The following is a 16416-nucleotide window of genomic DNA, read 5'->3' as shown; positions in this document are numbered from 1 at the left end:
GTTTTTTCACAGATCCCTTGCACTACTAGAATATAGCATGATTTCTATAATTTCATTTGAGAGGGATTTTAGCAGCCATGACAGAACCATGTCATTACACCTGTTCCAAGAACTGTACATATTGGAATCTAGAGAAGGAGAAACCAACTATCCATTAACGAATTTTAATTTATTTTTGACTGAAAGACCTATTATTATTGACCTCCTCCAATCTCCATAGCATTTTTCATCAAAAGTAGTTGAAACGAGATTCATCTCGGGGTAGTATGAGGGATGGAGATAGTAACATTGACTTTGACCAACTATCTTAATTGTAGAAGATTTAGTAGTTAGAGCAAAACCATCGAACAATGTGGTCTATGCTGTTTCATCAAATAGTTGAGCAATGTTAGTCATGATGAAAAAATAAAAATTGGATACAAGATGATTAAAAATAAGGAACAATGATGAAAATTTGAGACAAGGTGATTGGAATCTACCTTGCTCTGATACCATGTAAGAATTGAAAAAAATTATGAAAAAGAAATACAAAAGAAACTTTGGAAAATTTTCTTCTCCTTTTTCATGAATGAGTAATAACTTGGTACAATATCCTATAGATACAAATAAAGGAACCGACCTAAAGACTCCTAAATAAGGTACAAAATAACTATGGGGATACATTGTAAAATAAAGTAGGAAATACTACTTAATAAGGATACTAAAAAAATTATCTAGGGTGTACAAAAGGAATAAAATAATATATACAAGAGTTTGCTGAAGTTGGGATGAAATCAACATGTTAAGGAAGGACTAAGACATATACTCCATTACCAAATAATGTTAAGGTTGGTCCATGTCATGTACTATAGCAGGTAAATGATGAAACGGGTGAACCAACCCGATCCAATGAATAAAATATAGTATTATCTCGATAATCATCCCTCTCCAATACTTCTTCGGCCTACCTCTACCTCTTCTCGTATCTACAATACGCAACCTCTCACATCTCCTCACTAGGGCATCTGTACCCTGCCTTTTCACACGTTGAAACCATCTCAATCTTGCTTTCTCATCTTGTCAACCCGGAGCCTATTTCCATTTTATCTCGAATAACCTCATTCCTAATTGTATCGCAACTAGTATGCCTAAACATCCACCTCAACATCTCCTCAACATGTATCTTCTGAACATTGAAGTTTTTGACTGGCCAACATTTCATCCCATACAACAATACCTGTCCAACCATCACTCAATAAAATTATCTTTAAGATTTGGTGGTATCTTCTTATCACACCAAACTTCGAAGGCAAGCCTCCACTTCATCCATATTTCATTAATACGATGTATATTATCGTTGATGTCTCCACTTTCTTGGATTATAGACCAAAAATACTTGAAACTATCTCTTTTGAGGATAGCTAGTGCGTCAAGCCTCACTTTCGCACCAGCCTCTTGCAACCCCTCACTGAATTTGCACTTCAAATACTCTATTTTAGGGCTTCTCAACCTGAACCCTTTAGCTTTCATAGTTTGTCTCCACTTCCAACATAACGTTAACTCCGCTACATTTCTCAAAGATCAGTACAATGTTATTCATAAATAATATACACCAAGATAATTCATCTTGAATATACCACGTCAATTCATCCATAACCAAGGCGTAGAGGAACACACTAAAATATGTTCAAAATCATAAGATTTAAAGGATGTTTTGATATGTTATCATACTTAACTAAAAATCACATAATTCAAAAATCTCCCCAACTTCCTTAAGTTTTGATTCAATTAAAAATAAGATACATAAAATAATGTAATTATATCCCCTAATACTTATGTATTTCAATGAAGAAGAGAAAAATTAAAATGTGACATTGGTGTTTGTATGTAAGGTAGTAAGGCCCGTTTGGCCATAGAATTTTTTTACTTTTTTTTTATTTTTATTTTACTTTTTCCATTTTTCCGGAAATGGTGGTGTTTGGCCATGAAAATTCAAAAAATTATTCCGGAGTTGGATTCCAAAAAGTGAAAACAACTTTTTGTTGTTTTCACAATTTTTCACTTCCATTTTCAACTTTCATTATTATTACATATAACCCCAATCTTTAAATTTTTACACAAACCCCTCTTATAACTACAACCAACCACCAAGAAAAAAATTATTATTTACTTTCTATGGTACAACATCATTTTTAATTGTTACAGATATTCTAATATCTTTTTCTTCTTTTAACCAAAATTTACTAATGTGAAGTAAAAAATAATAAATGTCAATCTATGGTGGAAATATATCAATTTTTGTTTTGAATGAACTATATTATAGAAATATAAGGCCTAATACATTATGTTATTTAAAAATGAGAAATTTAATATTTTTTTCTTGCCATTCTAATTTTATGTATATGTCATATAATGGCTATTATGATTTTAATAAATTATTATAAAGTGGTCAATAAAGTCGCATATCAAACATAACGTAACGATCCATATTTATGATACAATAATATTCAAGAAAAATCAATATCATCAATAAAGAAAAAGTAAAAAATTAGCACTAATCTATTCAGAAATAATTCATCCGTAATTTTTTTAAAAAAAGATCAAATTCAATAAAATAATTAATTCAAGTGAAATTAATTAAATAATTTTTATCAACAAATTTAAGAATGTATAAAATATATTTATATCCATCAATCATATTTATCAAAATATATTTTCTCTATTCAATAGATTATGGTTAGATAAACTTATTTAGCTCGTGTTTGTGATATTTTTATTCAAATTTTAGAAGAATAACAATCATAATAATTATTTTATCAATTGAAGACATATAAATTATTTTCTCAAACATTTGGTTGTATGTTAGTAGGTAAATTAGTAGTTGAGTGATTTTAATAATTTTTAAAAGTTAAGGGCATAAAATCATATTTAAATTTTTTTTTGCAAAAGTCTAAAAAAAATTTTCAAAAAGACATGGTCAAACACAACTCCAACTGCAACTTCATCTTTAACTCCAACTCCAACTCCGAAAAGAAGCACTCCCTCCGTCCCAAATTATGTTTCATCATTTTCTTTTTAATTCGTCTCAAAATAAGTGTCGTCTTTCCTTATTTGACAACTTTTTAAAAACACAATTACCCTTTTATTCTTATTGGTCGCACTTAATTAAAAAATAAAAATATTGACACGTTTTTTGATAAAGGATAATTTGATAAACTTTATCAAGTCTTTTCTTATTTCTTAAACTATGTACTCGATCAAATGGCGACGCATAAAATGAGATGGGGGGAGTAGTTTTTATGTCCAAACAGCTAGTAATTGTATGTGGCTTTTTTGAAGATGAGAGTTACACACAAATGTAGATGAGCTATTGGTCCATTCAATTTTGATGGATTTTGTGGGGCCTCCTTACTCAGAAAAAACATTTTAAAAAATATATGAAAGTCTAAAAAATTCCATCCTTTCTCCATATCCACAAATCCTCTCCTGTCTCTCTGTCACATACACATACACATACACAATAGTAATTTTGCCATTGTTGAAATAGAAAGAAACAAAAAAGAAAAATAAATGGTTGTGAAATGTTTAAGGGGATAGAAGATAGTAGTAGGGAGAAGAGGAGAGGATGAGTTTGTCATGCAGTCCATGGCCAGTCGCTTTACTACCCATTATCCTTCTTCTCCTTCTTCTTCTTACGTTCATAGTTGTCAAGTTAAGCATTCAACAACACCTGCTGTTCTCCTTTCTTCTTTTAGTAACAGAAAACCCCCTTACAACACCCTTGTCTTTCAGGTTCTTTTTTCTCCTCTTTCTCTCTCTCTTTTTTGGTGCAAATGTTGTCAATATATATTCTGTAGTTTGCTTGGTAAATACTAGGTGTTTCCTGGATATGGGTTCATCCCATCTTTGTGATAAAAATTCTGTGGACTGTGGTTCATTCCCTATTGTACAACCTTTTGCTATGTAATGTTGATCCACAATTGTTGCGATTTATTGAATGAAATATAACTTTCTTGCAAGTGAGTTCATTAATGTATTTTATATTGATCTGTTTGAATGCTGTTGCGCTGCTCTGTCAAGTGCAACTGAACAGTACATTGATAGCTTCATACAATTTGCTTCTTGGCAGAGAAACTGAACAGTTAATTGAGGAACTAGTACATTTGACTTTTTTTTTTCTATTGTTTACTATTGCAATTTTGAACTCGCTTACTTTTTCAATCTCTTGGATAAGTGTGCACGTAGAACATCCCATTTCAGTAATATAATTGGGATATTTTGATTTCGCCATTGACATGTTCCTTTTTGCCTCTCAAGTAGTTGCACTTATATTATTTTTCCCCTTTATTTCTTTATAACCGTGGTGTTTGGGCCAGCTTGTGTGCACCTAACTAATTTCACACTATATCTGCCACCTCTCACTAGCAACGGTACCACATAACTCTATCCACCAAAGCTAGAACACATAAGAAATCACCAAATTGATGTCTTTACTGGGATTTGAACCTGAGACCTCATGATGATCAATCGACTTGAGTGACCACTAGGGCACATCCTTGGATACTTTTCCCTTCTTTTTATGGGGTTGGGAATTGGCTAGGTGGAGTAGATTATGTATTTCGCATATGAGAGGAATGGAGCATTATGCTAGTCTTTTAAAAGTTCGACTTTCAAATGATGTTTCTTTTTTTAAATAGATTTTGAGATGAAAAACAAAGCTATTGGTTCTTTTTCAGCAGATTGTTTAACAAATGCGAGGAACTTATGGGTGCTAATTTTTGTTTGTTGTCTATTTGATCAACATGCTGGTTTGCCACATTGTAACTAATTTACTGTTCTCAGAGCAAGCGGTTTGGCATTGTCCAGTAGTTTTGATATACAGAAATCTGTGGAACCCGAGCTCGAGAAGTTAGTATAACTTACTGAAAGCAAGGCATAATGAATCAGGATTCTGTTAAACCTAATAAAGATGGCTTTTTAATAAAGACAGTTTCTTTATGCAGAATAGATTTCCAACTAGCTAACTATCCTGCAGAATTAGAATATAATGCAAAGCAAAGGCTGGGAAACTTTTTCTTCCTGGCAAAAATCACTGGAGATCCTCTCTTTCAAATTATTCATTATGTTCATCTGCACATTCGGCATTATCATCTTCCTTCTTCTCCTTATAAAATTTCACTTTTACTGTGCCAACTGAGGCGGTATTTCTAACATGACATGATAGTCCATGACTTAAAAGACCAAAAATGCAATGATAGATCTCTTCTCCGATGCAAATTTCAAGCGAAGTTGATCCATCATGACAACTATGTAGCTAAACCCATACAATTGTCTTTTGTCCTCTAATTCTAAATCTCTGTAGCTCTTTTTTCTAAATTTATTTGTTAAATAGTAAATACTGTTTTTGTCTTCATATGCAGGCTGTTAGGCTCTTGGGTCCGCCAGCAAGATTTGAAGCTTCAAAGCTGGAAGTCCTGTTAAAAGGGGAAGAAGTTGATACATACTCTAGTATTGTTCCAAGGACGTATACTCTATCCCATTGTGATTTTACTGCTAATCTCACATTAACCATCTCAAATAATATCCAATACGATCAGGTAATTAAATTTTGCACTTTTAAATGAGCAATGTTTATCCTTAAGCTGCATCTATGTCTTCTCTTCTGAAAAATGATTTTCCCACTGACTCAACATTTTATTATGAAAATTTGTAATTTGAATTCAATCTTTGTACCCTTTTTTTCTATGGTAGTTGAAAGGGTGGTATAATAAGGATGACGTGGTTGCTGAATGGACAGAAGTGAAAGGCAATTCGTTTCTTGATGTCCACTGTTATGTGAGTGGACCGAATCCTCTACAAGAGCTGGCTGCCGAGTTCAGATACCATATATTCTCCAAGGAATTGCCACTGGTAAATTCAAAAAATCTGGGCCCTCCTATTTTGTGCCTTATGTAGGAAAGACCCCGTAAATTTAGAAGATCAGTTACTATGCTTTTACTTGGAGAAAAAGAAAGAAAAGCTTCGATTTGGAAAATGTTTTCCACCAAATTGAAATTTGTCTTGCATAGCTGCAACAAGTTGCACCCTGTAAGTCTGCAAGTCACATTGATAAGCTCATTTCATTTGTCAATCATTATTCTGATCTTTGAGTTATATAAACTCGCCCTGAAAGGGACGAACATTAAGGGTGTGTTTGGTATGAAGAAAAATATTTTACTAGAAAATATTTTCTTGAAAAATACGTTAGTTTCTTACTTATTTTCTTATGTTTGGTTGGCGGATGAAAAATATTTTCTCGAAAATGTTTTTCAGTGTTTGTTTGGTAAATGAAAAAATACTTTTCAGAAAATGCATTTTAGTGTTTAGCTAAATAGTAAAAATCCATTTTAAAAAATTATTTTTGACCCTAAAAAATATTTCTTTTAGGGGTGTTCGATATGAAGGAGGAAAAATATTTTCTAGAAAAATAAGTTATATCTTACGTATATTCTTGTGTTCGTTATGTAAATTGGGTAAATATATGTTTTTTAGAAGTATTTGTATATGTTTAATAAAAATAATGAGAACAAATAGAATAAAAAAGGTGGGATAAGAAAAAATTTTTATTTTATTTTTAAATAAATGAAAAATTAATTGTTTTGGGAGCGGGTTGGTAGGTGGAGATTGAGGTTGTCAAAATAGGTAGTAAGGACGGGGTAAGATTTTTTTTTTTTTAAAATAAAATAATTTTCTTTGGGGAGGTTGGTAGGGGTGGGGTTGGGTAGCGGAGGGAAAGAAAAAAGTTTGAATTTTTTTTAAGAAAATTATTTTTGTTGAAGGGAGTAGGGGTTTGAGTTTCGGGTTAGGAGATGAGGTAAGAAAAAAAATTGTAATAGTTTTTTTGAATAGGGATTGGTAGGGGATGGGGGTTAGGGTAGGGGAGTAAGGGTGGGTCAAGGAAAAATTTTAAATTTTTTCAAAAAAAAAATTTTTTTTAAAATTTATTTATTTTAAGGGACGGGGTCAGGTAGAGGAAGGTAAGAAAAAGATCAAATTTTTTTAAATAATTAAATATTTTTTTTGGAAGGAGTGGTTGGTTGGGGGGAGGAGGAGTAGGGGTTTGAGTTTTGGGTAGGTGATGAGGTGATAAAAAAATTTGAAATATTTTTGAAGAAAAGTCATTTTTTTTAAATTTGAGAAAAATAAGTTAGATTTGGAAAATGTTTTCCTTCGTACCAAACACACCCTAAGAAGAATCGTATCTGCTTAGAAAGTACAACGCTTGTCCAATTTGTACTTATTCAATCATTTAGCTGGCTCTAGTATCAACTATTGAAAACTGTGTGGGTCAGTGCATATGAATTATGAGTCTCTTGAAACAGAAAAAGCCAGATACCTTACATTCAAGAATAAAATTATTGTGCTAACACTTTATATATTAGCTTTAGCACAAGGTTTGGGTAAAGTAATCTTCTCTGGGAAGTTAATTCAGAAAAAGGTGTAACTGAAAATAATTACCACATTGATGTTAGTCCCTAATCACATGAAGTTAATAGTTGAGCTCAAGAAAATGCTCTTCTTACCAAATTTCCTCGTATTTCTCAAATTTTCATCATCTTACATGAATTTCCTTTTGACTTCCAACAGTTCTAGTGCACAACTTGTAAAACAATTTTAGAATTTTGCAGCCACTTTTATGAGCTTAAGGACTTAATTTTTCATTCCTTTGTCGACGTGTTGTTTGGTTTTCACTGCTAAATTGGTCTACAGTTTGGTTACTCTGTTAAGATTAAGACTGATTTACCTCAGGTCCTTGAGGCTGTGCTCTATGGGGATTCAAATTTTTTCAAGGAGCATAACGAACTAATGAATGCAATCGTTCGAGTCTATTTCCACTCAAGCTCAAAGAAGTACAACCGTGTAGAATGCTGGGGTCCTCTAAAAGATGCAGCTAAGGTAGCACAGAATTATTACAATGTCATCGGCTACTTCTTGAAACCTTTTTGTCTGAAAGAACCAATTTTTCATAATCAAAAGTCATTGTGATCGTTCAACAGACAAAAAAGAATTGAAAAGGATATCTTTTATGTGGGGAGTATTAGAAAAAATCTCTCGTTTCTTACATTTTTATGTGCCAAACTTACTAGTTTGCTAGCCTAACCAACCTTTTGTATGATCATTGTTTTCTTAAGCATGTTCTTATCATTCCAAGTTTTAAAATCTGTGATTTATGGAACAGTTTTAAGATGTTCAGTTTTATTTTTAAAGAAACGTTATATAGTTGGTGCTTGAAGTCAAACTAAAAGATTTATAGTTTTGATCATCCAAATGAACATTTGGACGAGGGAGTGCTATTGAATCGAGAACTGTATTCAAAGTTATACTTTAGATTAATACAACTCACTCTTGTTTTCCAGGGAAGACAAGGGGATAGTATCAATGGCCTGTTATCGACAAGCAAGGGAGATTTTCACCCTCCGAAAATCCAGGGAAGTGCAAAATCAATCTTCCAAGCTCTTTTCACCTTCCTTCTCTAATCTAATACACTAAGGTGAGAGGCTAAAGAGTTCATGGATTTTGGAGGCTTCAAGTTGGGCTACCTAATAAGTCTTACCTTTTGCAGTTGGAAGGATCTCTCTTGAAACACATTTTAGAGTCATGGGATCCTACATTTCGTTGACTTGTAAAGACGAGAATTGTTTGCAAGGTCATTAGATTCTTTGTATGTATGTAATTGCATTCTTTCGAATGAGCTCTTGACTGACAATTCTTGTAAAAACCAAAGACTATTTTCCCTTTCATATGATCAATCAGTAATTGTTCCATATGCTCCTGTTTCATACATGCTCCATGAATATCTTCATATACAAGTTTGACTTGTTCACTTTGTTTCTTTAGAATCGGTCTCACTTGTCAAAAATTAAATGTCCTTTTATGAGAACCCTTTCGGAAATATTGCTTTATATTCACAAACTGCCCGATGGATCACTCAGATGTGACATTTGACCATAGTACAATATCATATTTTCTCATTTACTTTCTTAATCGTTTTATTTTTGAATAATATCTTGCTATCAGATTAATAAAGTACACAAGAAAATACTACCGAGGATATTGAACTCACATCCTTTTTGCCTTGTGGCATACCCAGGATTTTCTGGGCAACATTTTTATCAGTGTCACTTCTACATATTTGTGTCTCTGAACTTGCTATCTTATAAGGAAAATGAGAATGAAAAGTAGAAGCAAAACTAAAGCTGCATATGACTACTAAGTATTTTCGATCGGGGATTAATGTTAAAAACTGACAATATTCAAAAAGTTACATTTTATAGCTTACGCCTTGTTCCTTATAAAGTAAAAAGTCACCTTGCACCCACACCTTTAAAAACACTGATCTCCTATAAGACAAATTCAGCATAACCAACTTTAAGAATGAGAATAACAAACTACAATCTTAATCAAAGTGATATGTCACACCAAATAGGTAGTCCTAAACATACATAACGTAACTGTGGATTGGAAATAATTCTGAGTTAATATCCCAAATGGTATTTGGTCACTCAACTAATGAATATTATCTTAAAAAGTCACACAACTTTGATTTTTACTTAAAAATCACTCAACTAAGTCCTAAACATACGTAACCTAACTCTATGTTGGAAATAATTCCGAGTTAATATCCCAAATAGTTAGTCAGCTAATGAGTATTATCTCAGAAAGTCATACAACTTTGATTTTTACTTAAAAGTCACTCAACTAAGGCTTCAAAAGTCATTCAACTATATGTATTTTGCTTATAAGTCGCTCAACTTTTTTTAAAAAAAAAATTAAAATTGGGCTCAAGGCCCTTTTATTAAAAACCGAAAATGAGTTTAAATTACAAGACCGGGCCCAAAAGTGACCCGGTCCTAATAATAACCGATGAAACAAAGTAAACCATTCTTTAGATTAGGAAAGTTGGAAAGTTGTTGAAGCTTCCAGAATACTAATCAACCAACAATGCTGCTACTTCTATAGGAAAGGCGTCGACTTGTTCTCCTTGGCATCACAATCTTCTTCAATGACCAACGATCAACGAAGGTGCTGCTGTGATGGTGTTAGTGTCGCCTTACCAATACAAATCGACCATTCTCATTTGACCAACGATGTTGATGCTGATATGGTGTCGCCTTGTGAACCTCTTGTTGCCTTTTCATCTTTATCTCCGCAGCTCCTCTGTCCACCACTGCTGAGATTCACCAATCACGATTATCTTCTTCTCAGCCACCTAAGTTAAGTTTTAAATTCTAATCTTACCTTCTTTACTTTCATAGCTCAATGGATTGAGATTCTTAAGAATCGAATACCAATATCTTAACTGAAACATAAATTCCAGTAAGTTACAATTTGAAAACTTTGTCATTGTATAAGGTTGTTCTTAATCATTTGTAGGGACCTATTTTGGATCTGATTTAGCTGTTGTTTGAGTATTTAGCAAAGGAAATCACTTCCAACAACAAGTATCATCATCTCCTTAAAACATCCCCAAATCAATTATTCCCAACCAATTTGCACTTTATTGGTCGAGGTTAATCCTCTCTGATTTCTATCTTAATTCAAAGTTATGAGCTGCTCTAATTATCTACATATCCCATGTTACCTTTTGCTCCTCCGACATGTTCATTGTATGAACCTTATTATCCTGCCCTATTTCTTGTGTTACTGTTCTGCTGTTGCAAATTTTTTGTATGAGTTGGTGTTGTTGTTTGTTCACTCTTTCTTTGAGGTTCTTCTAATATTAGGAGTTCCCTTTTTGTCTAGATTAATGATAGCCTTTCCTTTCACTGGCACCTCTTCAAGACAATTGGACTGAAAATCATCTGCAAAATCAAAAACCAAGTTAGTAAAAAAATCAGCTAGAATGTTGCCTTCCCGAAGGGAATGCACCACTCTAACTGATAAATTCTCCATCATAGACTTTATGGAGTTGACCACAATTGGCATACTCCATGGGGCTTCTCAATTTAGATTTAAAATCTGCACCATTGCCCATGAATCACTTTTCACAATTATTTACTGAATAAAGTTATCACTACAGAACAGTAGGCATTCCCTGAACGCTATAGCTTCTGCTATCAAACTAGTAGTGTCTTTGATTCTAGATCCTTCATCTACCACTAGATCACCAAACTGATCTCTAATACAAAATGCAATAGAGCTAGGGCCTAGATTTCCTTTAGAGGCACCATCAATGTTACACTTTAGCCAACCAGTCTCAAAAGGAAACTATTTCACCAGTTTGAATGAATAATAGCTGCTATAACTCTAAAGATCATCAATTATACTATGCTATTTTTTATCTGCAACCTCCATTCTGAATCTAAGATTTATGAACTTTGCAATAGTATCATTCACTTCCAAGTAAATCTTTCTTTCTTGATAATTTCCCCAATTCAAAATAGTGTTTCTTCTCTTTCATGAAAACCCAAGAATAATTATAGGAACAACACTGAAACAACCCTCAATCTATAATTACCAGCTTGAGTTCTCCATATCCTAACACTTTGTTTCACATTTAGTCTCTGCTAAACTAATCCAGCTGCACCACAGTAATGGTTCCACACCCTTCTAGCAATTTCACCATTAAGAAATAGGTGATTAATAGTTTCCCTTTTTGGATTACTACAACAAATACATTTCTATGAAATCTCAGAGTTCCAGTTATTCATCAAACCAACAACTTGGATTATGCCTTTCCAAATTCTCCAGGTTAAAGAACGATAATTTAAAGGCAATCCATTATGCCAGGTTGCTTTTAAATCTTCATTTTCATCAGCTCTTTGTCTAATAAGTTTCAAGCACTTTTGGTAGTAAACTTTCCTGTGCTATTCAAGGCCCACCGGGGTTTATCCATAGAATCTTCATAGCAAACCAAGTCCATACTGTCTCTGTTATGACCTATTACATGCGCTGAGACTTTATCCAGCATAACCTCATTATTCCAACCTTCTGTATCTAGAAATTCTGAAATATCAGTCAAAGGATAACAAGTTTGTACCTCAGATTGCTGCATAAATAATGGACCAGTATTTGTCCAATTGTCAAACCAAGTAGTAGAAGTCCCACCTCTAGGTTCCCACCATAAATACTATTCTAACTTGTCTCTATTATTCAACATAGATTTCCACACTTGAGAACCACCTGTCCATTGCACTAATGATGTCACCTATTTTTTACAATAGTTATTCCACATAAAATTTGACCACAGGTTGCCTTGAGTCCTAAACCTCCACCATAACTTGGTATGCATAGCTTGAGACATATCTTCTATAGATCTAAACCCCATTCCCCTCTCCTTTTGGGATACAAAGTTTATTCCAAGCCACCTTGTGTTTACTTTTTCCTGTTTCTTTGTTCTGCCAAAAGAATTTGGCAAAGATTCTCTACACTTCTTTTAGAACACTCTTTGGTTGGATTACTGCTGACAAAACATAAAGTGGTGCACTCTGTAATACTGTTTTAATAAGAACTTTTTTGCCACCATAAGATAGTAATCTGCCCTTCCATGCTTGAAGCTTACCTCTGATCTTGTCTATCAACTCAACATAATGCTCTTTCTTCTTCTTGGAATGAGTTAAGGGACATCCAAGGTATTTTAGAGAGAAAAAACCTTTATTCATCCTTGTAATCTGCTCAACCTAAATCACCATATTGGAGGGGGTATTTTGATGTATATAAAAAAAAAACTCCTTGTCCGTGTTCATCTTTTGGCCAGACTCAAGCTCATATTCCTGCAAGACACTCATAATCCTACTCATAGAGTAATTATTAGAAAAAGTAATATGATGGTATCATCTGCATAAGCAAGGTGGTTCAGGTTAGAACTCCACTTTGGCATACCATACCCTACATAAGAAATATCATCAAATAACTGATTAAGAGCTATTTTCATCACTTTAGAAGATATAATAAAAACTGTAGGGGACAAGGGATCCCCTTGTTTCACCCCCCTTGTAGAGTGAAAAAGGCCAACTGATTGACCATTTAAAATTATAGAGTAATAATTATTAGAGATTAATCTCCAAATCACATCTACTACTTTTTTAGAGAAACTCATTTTCCTCATCACTTTCATTAAAAAAAAAAAACAATATACCCTATCATAGGATTTTGCCATGTCCTACTTTAATGCCACATTAGAAGGTTTTCCTCTTTTTCTTATATCGATAATTAGTTTTTGAGTAAGGAGAACATTTTCCACAATACTCCTATCTTTAACAAAACCCGATTGATTAGGAGAAATCAATCTAGGCAAAATACTTTCCAACCTATCATGCACAATCCTAGAAAGGATTTTATTCACAAAGTTACTCAGACTAATTGGTCTTGAATCAGAAAAGGATTGCACATTATTCTTTTTAGGAAGGAGAACCAAAATAGTATGAGTAATGAATTTAGGAAGAGTGTTACCTGCAAAGAAGTCCAAAACTAGTCTCCTCAAATCTCCACCAACAATGTCCCAGCAAACCTGATAAAACCTGTAAGTCCATCAGGTCCTCTACTGTTATCCCTATTTAATATAAACACAGCCTGCTTAATTTCGTCCTCATCTGGTGTAGCCTCTAGGACCCTATTATCTGCTTCAGTAATTAAATCAGGAATGTGATCTAGAAGAGGGAATTCTAAAGCATCTCTACCTGTGCATTGTTGTTGATAAAAAGATATTGCCTCACTTGTCGTCTGAGTTTCATCTTCTAACCAACAACTAGATTCACTAAGAATCCTAGAGATTTTTAACCTGTTCCCCCTTCCTTCGACAATGCTATGAAAGAATTTGGTATTTTTATCCCCATTCTCAAATCAGTCATACCCAGCTTTTTGTTGCCAATAATGCTCCTCTAGTTGAAGATACCTGATATATTCAACCCTTGCTTTCTGCATAACAAATCTATTTTCTTGTGAAGGTGAATCTTCAAATAGTTTTTCCTTAACCTTAGCTATTTCCTCCCTGATTATTAACTGTTGGAAGATATCCCCAAAAGTATGTCTGCTGTACTTAGAAAGAGCTCTTTTCACTTTCTTAATCTTCCTTTTGAAATCAAGAAATGGGTTATCAGTGTTATCCACATCCCAGTTTCTTATGACTACCTTTTTAAACTCACCATGGTCAGTCCATAAGTTTAAAAATTTAAAAGGCTTCTGAAACTTAAATTCAATATTTACACATCTTAGAAAAAGAGGAGCATGATCAGAATCATCTCTTGCCAAATGTAACACCTCCACCAAATTAAAAATATCTAGAAAATCAGAATTACAAAATAATCTATCCAACTTCTCAAAAATGCAATCATCACCTGCTCTCCCATTCCACCAGGTAAAAGGACTACCCTTGTGCTGAATTTGGGAAAGATCACATGATTCAGCAGAGTCTCTGAAATCCTCTATTTTTGTAGTAGTTACAGACAAACCTCTAATCTTATCTAAAGCACTAAGGAGTGAATTAAAATCACCTCCTATGAGCCAAGCCTCAGAGTTCCCATTAGTTATAGAAAAGATACTATCCCAACGATCTAATCTTGACTTTTGTCACATTTAGTATAGATTAAAGTCACAAGAAAAGATGAACCAAGGGACTGATCTTGTATTTGCAGATATAGGAATTGCTATGTATCACTCTTTATTATATAGTAAAACCATGATTTACAATACACCAAATTTTACCATTACAATTATGAAACATGAAATGCATTTGGAATCTCCTTCTGTATTTATTAATGTATTGAGGCTGCTAAAATGGTTCCATAAGGGCTATAAAAGAAAATTTATTCAACCTATTCAGTAATTGAACTCTCTCAAAAGTTCTTTTGAGATTTGACGGACCTGATATTCCAAATCAATGCTTTCATAATTGCTTAGAGTATTGACTTCCACCCCCTCTTTTAGGTTGAAATCTGCTAGGCAGATTCTTTTCCCTATTGCTCTATTTTTTTTCCTTTCTTAGCTTGCTTTGCAGACTGGATGGCTCTGTGTGATAAGTCTACTTCCCTATGAATTTACTCTTTTTAATTCTGGTAGGATGATGTCTCCTTTACCCCTTCTAACAATCCACCAATTTCATACACTGCTTTTGCATTATGAGAAAGTATAGCATGTAACACTTTGTTAGGTGATTCTGAATCATCACTCCATTCTTGTTCAGTATCGCAATTGGGATGTCAACTATGGCAAGAATGTTCTTATCTTGCTCTTGATTAAAACTCTTTTTTTAGCTAGATTCCCCTTCTATGCAGCATTTACTTTTATTGGAGAATTAAGCTGTGCTTTCTTTATGTTGTCAGCAGATAGCTGCTTATCGTGGGCCAACTCTTTGATTTCTTGTATTGGACTGTTATCTCTTCTATCAGGTACACTGTGAGTTTTTGCTGCATTCCCTCTTTGATAATGAATTAAATTCTCAACTTTTTGCTGCGCAGATTTGTCATGGTGGGTAGCTGGCACCATATTTTTATTCTCCTGGCAGTGGAATAACTTATAAACCCATTCATTATTAGATATCTCCCCTTCCCCCTTCCTTGATTCTTTAAAAATCTGAGAAGAATATGATGTACTAATATAATTAAAGAATTGATTTCTTTCATCCTTCACCTCTGATAGCTCATGGAATTGGTTTTCACTACATGTTTTCTCAAGCGTAATTGCCCTCTCATCCTGGTATCCTTTGTGTGGAAATTTTCTTCTAGTAGGATTCCACTTTTGTTCTTGGCCATACTTTCCTCTACCATATCCTATTTGTAAGTTAGATTACTCACCTTTGTTTTTTTTTCATTACTGAGAGATGAACTTTCTTGCTTGTCTAAATCAACATGTAGTTGATTTAGTTCCGAATGCAGAATTCTACATTCTTGCTCATTATGCCTTATGCCTTTGAGGCATACACCTTTTACAATATTTAGGTAGGAAGTCATATTGGATTTTCACTTTCTCCACTCTTGCCTCCTTCGTTGTTGAATTCTCAATCTCTATCTTAACATATTTAGAAAGATCAACCATAATATCCACTTGCCCCTTAACCCTAGCATAACTAGGTCTTGTCTTGTTCACAGTAGCCATATCTAAGTGAATAGGTTTTCCAATTGCAGATGCTAATGCAAAAAGATATTCTTTCACAAAATGTGTCTATTTAAGATCAGGAAAATATATCCAAGCCATTGCTTGTGTTGTTTCCACCTTAGCATTAAATTTAGCATCATAGATTAGTGGCCTCATTTGATATGAATATCCATCCTTTGCGTCAATGTAATATACCATTGTTTATATTACATTAACAAATTCTTCAACCTTGTCAAATCTCATAAGTATATGCCAGTTTCTTAATAATCCAATGTTACATCCACCTTTCACATTGAGCTTATTAGGGAGTTGAAGTCTGAGATCCTCTAAATCCGGCCGACCATTTGAAATTTCTCAATAACTGCA

General features: G+C 33.6%; 2 protein-coding genes across 4 annotated transcripts; both read left to right on the top strand.

The window, feature by feature from the left end:
* Window positions 1-3427: 3427 nt before the first annotated feature.
* Window positions 3428-8783, top strand: LOC107867750 (magnesium dechelatase SGRL, chloroplastic). Of its 2 annotated transcripts, XM_016714139.2 has the most exons (6): window positions 3428-3771; window positions 5400-5576; window positions 5731-5889; window positions 7768-7914; window positions 8376-8509; window positions 8582-8783. In XM_016714139.2, exons 1-5 carry the CDS (start codon window positions 3616-3618, stop codon window positions 8493-8495), a joined length of 759 nt encoding a protein of 252 aa, XP_016569625.1. In that variant the 5' UTR covers window positions 3428-3615; the 3' UTR covers window positions 8496-8509; window positions 8582-8783. The 2 variants fall into 2 exon arrangements, with proteins under 2 accessions (XP_016569625.1, XP_016569624.1); XM_016714138.2 differs by having other exon boundaries at window positions 8376-8783.
* A 1085-nt stretch (window positions 8784-9868) lies between these two features.
* Window positions 9869-15584, top strand: LOC107867751. Of its 2 annotated transcripts, XR_007054470.1 has the most exons (4): window positions 9896-10232; window positions 10393-10528; window positions 15282-15344; window positions 15414-15584. XR_007054470.1 is itself a non-coding variant. In XM_016714140.2 (3 exons), exons 1-3 carry the CDS (start codon window positions 10022-10024, stop codon window positions 15473-15475), a joined length of 336 nt encoding a protein of 111 aa, XP_016569626.1. In that variant the 5' UTR covers window positions 9869-10021; the 3' UTR covers window positions 15476-15584. The 2 variants fall into 2 exon arrangements, 1 of the variants encoding a protein (XP_016569626.1); XM_016714140.2 differs by lacking the exon at window positions 10393-10528 and having other exon boundaries at window positions 9869-10232.
* The last annotated feature ends 832 nt before the right edge of the window (window positions 15585-16416 follow it).

The sequence above is a fragment of the Capsicum annuum genome, chromosome 4 (assembly GCF_002878395.1).
Source record: "Capsicum annuum cultivar UCD-10X-F1 chromosome 4, UCD10Xv1.1, whole genome shotgun sequence".
NCBI classification, from domain to species: Eukaryota; Viridiplantae; Streptophyta; class Magnoliopsida; order Solanales; family Solanaceae; genus Capsicum; species Capsicum annuum.
This window is presented reverse-complemented; position numbering and strand designations above follow the sequence as displayed.